At 39.5% G+C, this 14,972-nt stretch overlaps 1 protein-coding gene across 8 annotated transcripts in view; it reads right to left on the reverse strand.

Annotated features, from left to right (window-relative positions):
• The window catches only part of CTNNA2 (catenin alpha 2), a 962,766-nt gene that overhangs the window by 13,085 nt on the left and 934,709 nt on the right, over nt 1-14,972 (reverse strand). For 3 of the 8 annotated variants that reach the window (XM_023762210.1, XM_023762212.1, XM_023762211.1), the window contains one exon: nt 14,125-14,265. The exons of the other annotated variants lie outside the window; for them this stretch is intronic. In XM_023762210.1, the coding sequence (XP_023617978.1) occupies nt 14,125-14,265 (141 nt within the window). The remainder of the gene's footprint in view (nt 1-14,124; nt 14,266-14,972) is intronic. 8 annotated transcript variants of the gene reach the window in all.

The following is a 14,972-nucleotide window of genomic DNA, read 5'->3' on the forward strand; positions in this document are numbered from 1 at the left end:
AAACCAGTAATTTTAATTAAATTAGTTTTAAATTTGAACAGTTGATCCATAGCTTTTTATAATTAAACACGTTTTTCTGCCTACTTTTAAACGTTTTTTGAGCAGACATAGAATAATGCCCTCCAAATCTTTTTCTTTCTTCCTGGTCACTGCTTTTCCCATTGTAAGATGTATACCATTTACCAATTTTATCATATATTCAAATAATTTCCATGTGCTCACACTGTCAGATAGAGGTTTTCTATCTTTAGTTCAGGAGACAACTCAATGAGTTGTAAGCATTAAGCCTTTAACTTCCATCTAGCTGACACTTCAGGTTCTTGCACACAAGTTGTTATTTATACAAATAAACCCCCTGACATTAAGGAATGATCTAAGCTTCCGCAGAGATTTCTTACTGACTCTTCTTAACATTCTTGGACACAGGCAAGAGCTCTAAGGTTAATGCCACACGTCTACCCCAGACCTACTCCTCCTACAGTCTTCTTACTGTGTTACTGGTAACACAACTCTTCCAACTGTTCAGGTTAAAATCTCAATCTTTTCATTGTACCTTGTTCTCTCTGACCCAGCATCCAATCTGCCATTATATCCTGCCAACAGCATCTTTGAAATAAATCCATTATTTGACCTCCTCTTACCTTTTCCACTTACAACCATGGCCAAGCCATCAGCATCTCTCGTCAGAATTGTGCAATATCTTCCCCCCTAGCTTGTTTCCTTTCTTCCTCCTCTTACTTCCTTTAGTCTATTTTTATTTTTTAAGTTTATCTTTATTATTGAAAGTATCACAGATGTCCCCATTTTTCCCCATTGATCCCCTCCACCCTGCACCACACTGTTGCCTTGAGTCTAGTTCAGTGGTTCTCAACTTTGGCTGCACATTAGAATCACCTGGGAATCTTTTTAAAATCCTGATTTCTGGGCCTCATCCTCTGGAAATTCTGTTTCTTTGTTATGGGGTGGGGCCACAACATTAGTAACAAAGAAACAATTTCCGGAGGTGGAGGCCCAGAATTCAGGATTTTAAAAAGATTCCCAGGTGATTCTTATGTGCAGCCAAGGTTGAGAACCACTGGTCTAGTTTAAAATGGGAGCCAGAATAATCCTATTAAATACACTCACATAAATGTCACTTTTCCACATTGTGGAGTGGATTGCCATCTAAGTCTGAGTCCAAAGCTATCAAAAATGGTGTTCCAGGTCATATACTCTGGTCCCCAATAGTTCTGGTTTCTCCCTCATTCACTCCACTCCTAAATGCTGGTCCCTTGGCTATAACTCAGACCAGTCATTCCCCACTTCAGAACCTTTGTGTTTTCCCCTCTGCCTAGAATGTTCTTCCCCCAAATACCTATAAGTCTTGGTCCCTCAACTTCAAGTATTTAACCAAGTATCAGCATCTCAGTGAAAACTTCACTTTTCAAATTGCAACTCCATTACTACCTTTGCCCCCTCAATTTGCTCTCTTCTGTCTTAATAATTTTTATAAACACATCACCATCCAAACAAGTATTTTCTTCTTAGACTTATTTTTCCCCAAACACCTAAAAGAGTGTCTGGCATCTAGGTCTTCCATAAATATTTGCTACATGTTATTAAATATTTGCAACTTTATGGATGAGGAAATAAGATGACAGAATTGTCCAAGGGCATAATGCCTAGTCCCATACTCAACTCCCTCATGTCTTCTACCTGTTCATTCTTCCATGGAAGATTATTAAAAGGCACGCTATTGACAGGAGTGTGGAATTTAGGGACATATTTGAGTAAGTAAAGTGTAGTCAAATGGTAATACAAATCTTATGACCTCTTTCTCTTACTGTGCCCTCAGTGGTAGAGTTTCAGGATTAGGCTCTCATCAGAAAATAATCACAATTTTATCCTTTGTGTTTATTGCTTTCAGTGTATAAAAGTCTGAACTTCATTTAAAGACTGTTTCCCCTATTAATAGTATCAGCATGTATGAGACACTAAGCTGTGTTTGCTTGATGTCTTAATAAATGATCTTTAATCCTCAAAACCCATATAAGGTATATACCATCATTCCTTTTTCACATATGAGGAAACTGAAATAGAGAAAAGTTAACATTTTTGTAAACTTAGGTTCACAAAATTTATACTACCATCAGTCCACCGTGACACCATCTTCCCTGACCAGGACTTCACCATAGGCTGTGTCTGCTCTGAATTCTTTATTTCTGGCCATTTGTCTGGAGCTAAGCATGAGTTACGGTGGGTATTAACTGTTCACAGGGTTGAGTCATGTGACCAAGCAGTAAGGAGGTGAATTTCCTTATGGCACAAAAGGAAAAATGCAACACCAATTTCCTACCTTGCAATCATGATTCCCATGAAATATAAACTAGGCAAGTGCCAGGGACATCATCTTTTACTATTTTCTTGCAACTAAAAATATCTACATGTTCAAAGAAGACTTTATCAAATAACATCTAATTCTCCCTTCTTCTAGGCACCATATAAGTCACTTTCTATTTAACCAAACATGAAAAATATTAATTCTAAATTTCTACAACATTGCCTTTTAGTCTGCCATACAGTGTACACTATGATATAATGTGAGGTTGATTGATATAGTTAAAAAAAACCCACATATAGTTAGTATGTGTCAGAATGTGTAGATAATGGTAATAGCTATTTCCTGTATTTCCTGTTCAATTACTAGTTTATGGAAGACAAAGCTTAGCAATGTCCTTACATTGCACAAAGCACAAGATTACCCATTAGAGAAACTGGCTCTAATCTAATCTTTCCTGTGCCAGTCAGACTGTGAAAGTTAGGGACACTCTAGTAACCTCTCTGCACTTTTATTTCTTCAACTGTAAAGTGGGGTTATTAATATTCTATATTTCATCAATTATTCTGAGATCCATGTGGGAAGGCAAATCTAAAACACCGTTTAAAATTTAAATAAGTATGTCACTTTAAAGTATTATTGCATAACCTCTGGGTACCATTGGAAGTCCTTTTAAAATCTTCACCATAATTTATTGGATCACCTGGGAACTTTAGGATCAAAAAAACTCTGCACAGAGAAGGTTATTCCAACAGACTATGGGATACTGTGAGGGTATCATAAGCCCTAGCAAAGCAAGAACAAGGTACTCTCAATAGGAGGCAAGCTTTCTTCTTCCACCTGACAGTGGGCGTGACAAGGGATGAAGTATGGTTGGGGTAGTCTAGAAACAATCTCATTTTTCCCATTTTTGGAGAATGGTTAAGAAATGTGAATCTCAAATAAAACACAGGAAACTTCTTTCAGAGACCTAAACACTGGCTATGGAGTGCAGCCCAAAAAAGAGATGCAGAAGGTCAACTAAAAATGAGGTAAACCATTCTTGTCATATAAGTAGCCAGCTCATCCATGGAGCTGTTCTTGGTGATTCCAGCTCAATCCTCATTATGTTTCTTGCTAGAATCAAAGAGTTGTTTACTTGCTGCTTTCCCTTCAAAAACTTTGTGATACATTAAAGTCTTGAGTGTTAGGTTTCTGGCCACTTAGGAACAAGTACTTCCTACTGCTTTACTGGCATGTCCATAAGCATATGGGATTGGGTGTTCATGTCCCCAGTGTTTAGGCTGCCTCGTCAATTGACCGGCCTACCCATACAAGTTGATTAGTACTTCCCTTTATTTGGTAAATGTACTTTGGATGTTTTCCGGATTCAATACATATTGAGCATCCCAAGCAACTATATCTTTCCTGTATGTTACATCACATAATCCTCACCAAGGAAAAGTGATCCATCACTTTATCCTCACTTTTCAATAGATAAAGGAACTGAAGCTTAAGGAGAAGCAACTGGCTAGCTAATAAGACAATAACCAGGGATTTAAATGCATGACTTCAGTTCCCAGGTACAGGGTATTTAGCTGTATACTTAGCTCTGACTTCTTTGGAATATAGTAAGGAACAAAGGGCATTTAAGGTGGTTCCCCTGAGAAGCCAGGGAACTTCTCCATAGAGGTGCCTGCCAGGCTTGGCCTGGTTTGGAACCTCATAGTCTGTTTCTCCCGGACTGTGCTTTTAGGACAAATGCAGCCAAAGCACCAGACCGTTCCATCTAAAACTGGAAATATCATCTCTTTGGTCCAACAAAGTACCTCTACAGCTGGACAACATATTGTCTGTTCCTTTGCAAAAGAGGTTGAGCTATACAAGGAACTTTCAAAACCACAGATTAAAGGCCAGACTATCCTCAAAAGACTGAAAAATGCATAACAGTATTGCCACAAATCATAGAAAAATATCAGTTGGGTCCCTTTAAAGCAAGCCTCAAATCTACGATATTAGAAATTTTCTTTGAAAAATAAAAGTACTTCATGAACTTCTGAGAAAATCACAACTTTTCACCAGTGAAGAAAGATAAACTTTAAAGGGCCAGAGAGCGTCTGGTACAGTAACTTGCCCCTACTAAAATCATGCTTAGTATTAAGATGAAAGTTTCCTCAAGGCACAATCCCTACCTTGGAGTCCCTGTGAATCTAGCCTTTGACAAAGTTAAATCACCTCCATATTTATAATAAGATATAAAGACCACCTTATTATTTCTTTACCTGATATACTAAAAAATGCCAAGGAAAACTCTTCAAAAATGCTACAGCTACATCTTTGAAAGAAGTAATCTCTGTTATATTTGGACTCCCCACCTGTTACAGTTCTCCAACTTTCTCTTTAAAAACATTCATACTAAGGTGTGAAACATTCCATTTCCACCTATAACTTGATTTCAAGGGCTCACTCACATTAATTTCAGCATTGCAGAGCTAAATATCATCTTAAAAATACCTGCATAAGTAATTTGCATCTCAATGAGACCATCCTGCTCCATTTCTTAATATGATTTTTTAAAAATATAAACTGTTACTGCTACTTTTCCTTATTTTTTAAAAAAATGTAATTCTCATCAGAGAATAGCTAAAGTGATATGCAATGATCTGTGAAAAGGATTTTTTTATTAAAAAAAAGTGCTATAAAAACAATTGTTTTAACTTCAATTTCTTGCTTTTTACAAACAAGGATATTGACGTCACGTTTGCCTTGTTTAAAGTTTTAAACAACATTCTTGCCAAAGCTTTGAATTGCCTTTGAGAGTAAAAATGCCTGTGCCTTTAAGACAGGAAGATTTGGGGTAACTAAGAATGGAGGTAAAGACTTTGAAAAGGTATGTTAAGATTATGGCCAGAGGATGATTGTGATGGGTTCTCAGGAGTCCTGCTCTAGGAAAGTTTCCAACCCCTCTCTGATGCCAGGTTGGAGGTAGGAAAATGGCACAAGACGCTGGAATCATTGTATCTGCCATCTCCCACCCTTTCAGAGGGAAGAGGCAATGCCTCCATTTCAGATAGTCGCTATGTTCTAAGTAAAAGGTCGGATTTCAACCAGACCTATGGTTCTCCTCTGGGGTAATTTTGTCTCTCCAACCTAGGATACATTTGGCAATGTCTGAGGACATTTGATTATCACTACTGGGAAAGGAGACAACAGAGATGTCTACTAAACATCCTACAATGGACAACCACAACAAACCATTGAAACTAAGAATTATCCAGACGAGGCAAGGCTAACATAGCCTAATGGAGCAAGTCAAGAGGTTTCTTAGGAAAGGGCTGAAACTGGTGCCAAATCCTGGAAAGCTCTCACCATAGCTCAGAGAGCTTTCCTCCCTCCGTTTCCTAGACCTCTATTTTTCGAAGAGTGATCCATGAGTCAGGTGCGTGAGAAACATTTACGAACCGAATACAGATTCCTGATCTCTGGCATGACTTTCAGAACTGTGAAGGCAGAGCCCAGGAATCTCCATTTTAATACATTGTTTGCGGGTAGTTTTTATCGCACGCTAACAGGTGGCTCTACTTCTTACAGTCAACGTAAAACATATAAATACATTTCCCACATACAATGTTTAATCTGCTACCCAAGTGAATCTTCTACACATTAAAATATGAGAACAACTCCCTCACTTCTCTATTAAGATCATTCCCTTCTGTATTATTACCTATCTGTAAGCAATTCTTCTAGGACTCCCAATGCCAAGAGAATGTAATCGCTATGAGGGCAGGACTTTAGCTGGTTGTTTACTGCTCTATGTCTAATGGCTCAACTGGAGTTGACGTAATGAGAGAACAAAAGGGTACCTACATCATCCAAATTCTGTCTTTTATGGGGAGAGACAAGATAATGGAAAAACAACATTAGCTACCCATTTAATTCATATTTCTACAGTCTAGGTATTGTGCTAAGTGTATGGCACATACTAACACATTTAATTTTTATATCAATGCAATAAAACAATTATGAATATCATCACTTTACACATGAAAAATGGGATTCAGAGAGGCCAAGAAACTTGCTCAAGGTCATACAGTAACTATTAGGATTCAGAATTCAATTCATGTTCTATTCAATGGGGAAGAACTATGAACCCATGCTTAACTCTCCCCACTTTTTTTTTCCAGATTCCTCATATAATGTAAGAAATTGTTGAAGTGAGGAAACAAATATTCCTGGGAAATCTCCTTAAAGGGGCTAACAGCTAAGCAGCCCACTGTTTTTGCTCTCTTCCCACTTTTCTTCTTCCTATATGGGAAATGGTAAGGTGGGGAATTAGCAGTCATCTTAGACTGAAAAGTGAACTTGAGAATAGAAGCCCCATATTAAGTAGAGCAGACCATAAAGTCAGAAGGGGCCTGAGTCCTTGATGCTAGACTCTGGGATTGCTCTATTGACCCTGAACTATACAGACCTTCTTGAGAAAGAGACAAACTCTATTTGGATAACTTATCCTATGCAGTTGTAATTAAACCTAATTAAAACATGTGCAAGGCTTTATAAAATTACTAATACTATTATTTGGTGTTAATAATTTAGGATACTTAATTATAAAGCAAAATTTAACATCTACATAGAATTAATATTTTAATATATCATGACCTTTCTGTGGGAGGGCAAATGAAACCAACCATGGGACTTCAGCCCTTACTTTCAAATTCCTTTTTAAAGTAAATGACTAATTTGATTCAGTTCTTTTGGAAGAAGTTCTGTATGTATCCATACCATAATCTTTTTTTTAAAAAGTCTACTTAATGTACCAAAAATTTTAAAGTAAATTACAAAGAAATTTGTTAGCTAGAAAAAAATGAATTACTTCATCTTTGGCCCCAAATCTTAATACACTTTGCAGTCTAATATTTAAAATAAAGTCACATGCTTTCAGGTAGGAACACATGAATGAATTAATGATAGACTTCCAAATCATTTATTGGGATTTTTCAGTGTGATAACATTACATTGGCAAAAAGAATGGCAGAGAAGCTAATGTATTAGGCACACATTATGTGCTCCTTGTGCAAAGAACCAGGGAAAAATGAACATTCAGATACATTTGCTATCTTTATGGAGCTTACAGGCTAATTGGGAGACGTCACATTAAATGCTATTACATTGCAGTGTCATAGCAGGAATGACAGACAACTCATCATGCCGTGGAAGAATATCAAGGCAGGCTTCTAGAAGCCATGCAATGTACCAATCAATGACTGTGTGACCTCCACATAGTTACTTAAATTCTCTGAATCTCATTTTCCTGATATTTTTAATGGAAATGACAGTGTCTCCTCTATAGGATGACAGGGCCTCGAACATACTAAGTCCTCACGGCATCCTAGGCAGTATATTAATAATTGTGACTTACTAGGGTCCAAGTGGCACTACTATTCCAATTTATAAATCAGAAGTGAAAGCACAGAGATTCATAATATTGCGCAATATCCCCGCGACTGTAAAACACTCAGTTGATTTCCAAATTCGCATCTAACAGCAGCACCTTGCTCAAATTTTAACACCTACCTTAAGAGAAAAGGGTATCCTCTAACTTATTTTTCAGATCTCTGACTTCAAAATCATGTTTCTGTTACTGTTCTCTGCTTGGCTTTTATTCAGGTAAAAGGCTGGACCTTGTGGTAAATAATTTTGCCTGCACATTCTTAGAACCACCTAAGGTTATATTTTCCTGGGTCGGTGTGATAAAGGCAATCACAGAGCTATGCATCAATGCTAAGAAAACTAAAAAAAGTCTTTAGGTCGTCATGCTAAAATGCCAAATTTAATTTACTCAGTTAATGGCAGGCATTGGCATCCTACCAGTCAACTGCTTTTAGAATCTGACAGTATCACCATCTCCGCCAAAGAAGTTGCTTCAGTTATCAGCACAAACAGATAAATATGGAGAAAAAGCAAGGAAGCTCTCAAAAATGCTTTACAAAAGATCCTGGTGATCTGGAACAGTGAAACTATATGTAAAACAATTAGGGGGTTGAATCCAGAACTGCTGTAATCTGAGACCTATCTTCTTCCAGACCAGCGTTCATTCTCACACCTTAGTTAAACGTAAGATACCTCTGTCTTCTTACATCTTTGAACAATTGTATAACTTTCTACACAGACCAACAGGCATAGGATAGCAGCTGTTACCATCAGAGAAAAAAAATTAGCACTTCTAAATGACCATTGATTCAAACATATAGTTATGTAATGAATATACTTTGCAATATAAACCATAATATAAGTCAGGCCCTATACTGACTGGCAGGACAGCCTGACTTTTCTAATCATGACAGGAATCTACACTAATAAAAGAGAAACATGGTAATTAGCGTACGACCGCTACCCTTTTCATTGGCTAATCAGTGAGTATATGCAAATTAACTGTCAGCCAAGATGGCGGCCGGCAGCCAGGCAGCTGGAAGCGAACATGAGGCTTGCTTGCTGCAGTGAAGGAGGACTCCAATGTTCCCCGCCTGCCTTGCCAGCCTCTGAGCCGGCAGTTTGAAACATTCTAACAAATATAGAAGCTAAACAAAAGGCTGGGATCTCAGAGCTGGAGTTATACATTGTTTCGATTATAGAACGCTCAGCAGCGGAAGCCTCAGAGCTAGAGCCAGAGCTAAAGCTGGCCCAGAATAAAATTTAAAAAAGAGAAAAAAAAAGGAGCTTCAGTCAACAACTGCCAGCCTGAAAGCAGCCCTCAGCCCCTCACCCAGACTGGCCAGGCACCCCAGTGGGGAGCCACATCCTGATCCAGGACACCCTTCAGGGCAAACCAGCCAGCCCCCAGGCCTCTATCCTATATAGTAAAAGGGTAATATGCCTCCCAGCACCGGGATCAGCGGAGCAACCGGATCAGCGTGACAGGGGGCAGCGCCCAAAACCCCTGATCGCCCTGCGGCTCTGTGTGTGACAGGGGGCGGGGCCACAACCTCCCTATCTGCCCTGCTCTGTTCGTGACAGGGGAAGGCGCCCAACCCCCTGATTGGCCCTGCTCTGTGTGTGACAGGGTAGAGCCATAACCTCCCCATCGGCCCTGCCCTGAGTGTGACAGTGGCGGAGCCCCAACCCCCTGATCAGCCCTGCTCTGTGGGTGATAGAGGGCGGCGCCCCAACCTCCCCCACCCCCCACAGGCCCTGCTCTGTGTGTGACGGGGTAGAGCCATAACCTCCCCATCGGCCCTGCCCTGAGTGTGACACTGGTGGCGCCCCAACCCCCTGATTGGCCCTGCTCTGTGGGTGATAGAGGGCGGCGCGCCAACCCCATGATCTAGCCATTTTGAAAAACACTCATTACAGTCAGAAAGGGATTGAAAACTTTGATGTCCAGCTGCCACCTGTCTTTTTAATTTCATCTTTCACTTTTCTCCATCTTTCTACCCATCTCTGACATCTGCAGGTCCAGTGAGCTCAGAATACATCCATGCCATAATACTGTGATCTTTCTGTTTCTCTCTTGGGCTAGTCCAGTGGTCGACAAACTGCGGCTCGGCAAACCGTGGCTCATGAGCCACATGCGACTCTTTGGCCCCTTGAGTGTGGCTCTTCCACAAAATACCGGCTTTTCCACAAAATACCAACTTCTGTGCATGGGCCACGAAGTTTCAATCGCACTGTACGTGTGCGCCCGCACGTGGTATTTTGTGGAAGAGCCACACTCAGGGGCCAAAGAGCTGCACGTGGCTCGCGAGCCGCGGTTTGCGGACCACAGGGCTAGTCCTTTCTCTCCACCTCTACCTGGAAACACCTATCCACTTATATAGGAAGGCTTAAAAAATAGTACCTTCTTTATTAAGCTTTCTCTTCCCCTTCTCATGGGATGCCCCCATCATTTTGTATATACTTCAGTTCAAGTGATTATTATAATCTATCCATACTAATGCCATGTCCATCCATAGGAGAGTGAATGTCACATGTTATTTACCCAATAAATGTTTGTTGAATGGTAAACCTAACAGATTCTAATTTTTCTAAAATTACATCTTAGGGACATTAGGGAAGGTGGGAACAGTTGCCATCCTTGTCATTGTTCTCTTGAGACAAAAATAATTCTAATATTTCTAATTTTCTTTAATAATCTATATTACCCCACAAAGTTTTACGTAGGTCCTACTTGGACTTTTTTTGGAGAAAGTTTTAAGAGAGTGTTCCTGTCTTTGTAAAACTGATGTTGATCTTGCTACTTCATCATTCCCATCTAGACAAATTTAGCTTTTAGAAGTGACTTCCTGAGATAATATATTCTAAAAATCAATTTTTATGTCATGATAGGAAGTTAAGAAACATTTCACTGGACGACATAGACCAAGTCCTTAGAATCTGGGATAGGGGGTAATACAGTTTCCTTCATGAAATTCCAGTCTATCAGGAAGGCCAAAGTAAGAACTTGGATGGCAAGAAATACAAAAAAACAGTGCCCGTTATGTGATGCAAAGTTTACACTGCAAATCATCTACAACAGAGAGGCTTTCAAACGTAAGCGTTCTTCTTTGTCAAAGTGGGCAAATCATGCCCAAATCAGTAACCTCTTTCCATGTATATGGGGGAAAGAGACTTACATGTTTAGTTTTGCTTAGTGTTAAAACCTTCTCAAACTGGCTATTTGAGAGCAGAATCTGACATGATTCCAGCTCAGGGCTCAGAGAAGCTTCCTTTTGCTTTGGAAAACCACCCCGGTTACATGGATTCTCCTTAGCTAACGGGCATTTTCCATGACCATCGACATTTCTAAACCTGTCAGTGATAATCCCAGAAAGTCTACGAGCTAGAGTTTCCTTCTGTCCTTAATTCCTTCCTTTTATTCATTTCTCTTCCACATTTGTGGCTGCGAGTTATAATAATCCTTGCAATTCACTCACTTGCAGCCTCCTCAACTCTTCTAAACAGGTATATCACATACGGTAAAGTCAGCACATGATTAAGGGGGAAGGGACAAATATGGGACTGGACTATGAGCAATGACTTTGATTTTGATACATGGCAATTCTAAACACAAGATATCCTTTGTAACATTTACAATTCTGTGGTCTCGCTGACCTGAAATGCTTCCTTGCTGTCCTTTGTATGACAACACAAATCTAAACCACTCTGTTCAAAGTTAGCTGACAGCCTCAGCTTCTCAGAAAGCCTTTCCTGTGCAATCCAGCCCACGCCGGTCACAGGGATATTTGGGATATTTCTTGGTTCTTGGACACTTAACTGTGTTCACCTCCAAGTTGACACTTGGCATGTATCTAGACTCCCCAAAAGGTTGTACATTCCTCAAGAGTAAGAAACAGGCTATACGTGCTTCTATCCCCCATAGCACATAGTTCAGTACCTACCAATTCCCAACTCATCAACCCTTCTCAGCACCATAATAAAATTTTTGCAATATTGCATAAGTAATTTTGAATGTTAGAACCTCAATGAGACCTAGCTCCATCTATTTCCTAGTAAACAGGGATTGTTTTAAATCTCAAAAATCAGAACAACATAAAAATTTGAGTTAAAAATCAAATCAGTTTTCTAAATCAACACATAGTTAACTATCATTGCCTTGATATTGTCCATTTAAAAATATATAACCCACTTAAATTATTAATCAAATAATACTACATCAGATATAGGGTACACTTTAAAAATATAGTTTGGACTAAAATTTTCTTTCTGATTTGACTAATTGTGGGACCTATAAAAACAACAACAACAAGTCTCATCATCAATTTTTCCCCATAAACCATTTCTTCAAAAATATATGATAAATTTTTAGAGCAGAAAACCTTTAGGATATATCCATTAGATCATCTATCATCATTTTACAGATGAGAAAACAGGGGCCCAAAAGACTTAAGTAATTGATGTTGTTACCTAATTAGGCAGTGACAGAAATAGGACCAGTGTTCAGATCCCAAATTAATGCAACTTCTGTTCTACTTCACTGTTTCATTTAGAGCACAAATTATGTGTATGTATTTTTAAATTATAACTTAAATACATACAAAATGAATTTTAAAAAAAACACTGAACACCACTATAAATGACACATGCACATGAGGATAAACAAGTGCATACACAATGCATTCCATGACATACTCTCTAAATTTGCACAAGTGCACAACACAACCGTTCTTAACTCACGAAGTTTAAAGATGACTGTATTCCAAGGGTTTGTAAAATATGAGCATTTCTTACCTGGCAGCTGTATGAGGGTTGATAAAAGACATTAAAAACTTGAGCTATGATTAGACATCAGATTTTTTTCTGGCACTGAAAGTGGGCTTGTACTGGTGTTTCGGGGGTCTAGCATTTTGAATGGGAGGTAGGCCATAGACGTGAGGCACCCAACATACATCACCCAACATATGTGATGTTACCCACACTGCAATACTAAGCTGACGGCAGGTGATTATCACTCAGATCTTCCTATTGCCCAGCCCTGGCTCTCTTTTTCCTTATTGTACCTGAAATCACCACCATTGCAGTCATATTAAGTTAGAAAACTTAGGTGGGAAAATTACTCCAGAAATCGCCACACTGCTCCACCCCAGGTGACAAAAAGGGCAGTATCAGCTCCAGTCCATTTTTGGACTATTGGTTTTGAGCTGTTAAAATGCCTAAGTTGGGGAGGAGGGGCGGGAAAATCTACCCATAACACAAAAGCTATTGATGAGAAAGGACTCCTCCTTTTAAACTGCCCCCAATTCTTCAAAACCAATATCCACACTTAGCCAATTAACTGGGGATGCATATATACTTTGAAAAAATAAGTGATACATTCTTAAAATATTTCATAATACTCCTGATCCACAGGAGGATGTTTTTATCCCACCTCATGAGAAGTAACAGGGCCTCAGGTTCTGATGTTCAAATCCTTTCAAAAACACCCACCCTGATGCTAAACATCCCTTACAGATTTAACCACCTCTGTGAACTTCCTTTGCCCTGTTATATAGAAGCTGACATCTTGACAGTTTTAATAGGTACCTAGGAGTGAACAAGGAAGGTGGAGGAAAATGCTCACTCCAGTTGATTTTTTCTTTCTAAATACTAAGGCATATAAAAGAAATAATCAGTAACAGAAACCCCAATGAAACAAAGGACCGCAGCTTTTCAAAGCCCATAACTCCCAAGGAATCACACCAAACAGCATCAATATTATGACATGCAACAACAAAAAGGTAGCAAATTGGGTTGTGACACTTTGTAATGTGGCTGTACCCTTCATCTTGTGAGAATGGTGACTCTCTTTTTAAAAATAAATCTTTTAGTCTGTGCATTAGAAACACTTTCACTTGTTTATATCAACGCCAAAATTGTTGGCAACTTTTATGTATCAATTTCTTCACCATTTTAACCCACAATTTTGGAGGAGCAGACTGATTCTCTGGGCAAACATCAATAAAGGCTATTCTGCGATCCAGAAATCTTTCAAATGAAGAAGAATGCATTCACCTAACTAGTCCTCCTTGAAGAAGCTCACTGAAGGACTACAGAATGAATTCATTCCTCATCCGCAATGACTTTCAGTCCCCATGGAAAGAAAGACTCAGAAATAGAGGAATAAAAATACCAGTTTCATTTCTCAAGTTTAGATCACAGTTGAAGAGTGTATCTGTGCTGTAGAATCCTTCATCTATATAGAGAATAAATAAGTAGATCCTTTCTCCAATGTTGGTTAACAGTAAGTAAAGAGGGCCTGAGTGGCCGCATCTTTACCTCCTTAAAACCCCATTTTCCTGCTTTCAAAAGTAATGTTTACAATGAGACAGGTTAGATTAGAAAGCAAAGTTACTCACCATGGAGGAATCACTGCTTCCACTGATCGGAGCTCCCTCAGCACAGGTTGGGAGGTGGGTAGAAAGTTGACTAGCCCTGCCCCCATCTATGACATCACAATCTACCTCATAAAAGGTAGTGAAAGTGTTCTGAACTCCTGTCTGATTTCCGAGAGATACAGAAAAGAGAGCATGAGAGAGAGAGCAAGAGAAAAAAATAAAACGTACCCTATTGGGAAGGGATTAGGGACGTGGAAGAGGGAGTGGGTAATCGGGAGAAAGAGGCATATGAAGGAATTAGGTGCTGAAAGAGATGGGTGGGCCTCTGTGATATTAAACGGCCCGGCCACTAGGATTCCTCATTGGTTCTCTTGAACAGGTATATGGACCACCTGAGAGAAGGAGGATGAAGAAGCACCCTGCCTTGTCAGGTATTGTAGGGACAACTGTAGTGGGGTCAGAGGGGGTGAATCCCCTGTTTAAAGCACCGAAGATCACCGAGAGAGGAAGCAAGGGCTGAAGCTCTTAAAGCCTGGAACGGTACAGGGGGAGTGTCAGATGCCTTTCTTGGAAGTTCCATTGCCCTGCTGTGTGACCTTCACCAAGCCCTCGGGCCTCTGCACATCCAGCCAGTAATGACACTAAGGGGATACTTACCTCTGTTATTGGAATCACTGAAGAACTAAGGCATTCATTGTTGCTAAAATTGCAACTCTTTTTACTCTTCGTTTTTGCACCCATGGGTGGATTGTGTGATAAGCACAATTTCCAAGATAAGCCAATGACCAATGCCTATTTCTACCTTTAGGATGTGAACTTTGACATAAAATATTACTGACAGTCTTGACTAAATTTTTCCATGTATACTG

Source organism: Myotis lucifugus, unplaced genomic scaffold, assembly GCF_000147115.1.
Source record: "Myotis lucifugus unplaced genomic scaffold, Myoluc2.0 scaffold_237, whole genome shotgun sequence".
Lineage (NCBI taxonomy): Eukaryota > Metazoa > Chordata > Mammalia > Chiroptera > Vespertilionidae > Myotis > Myotis lucifugus.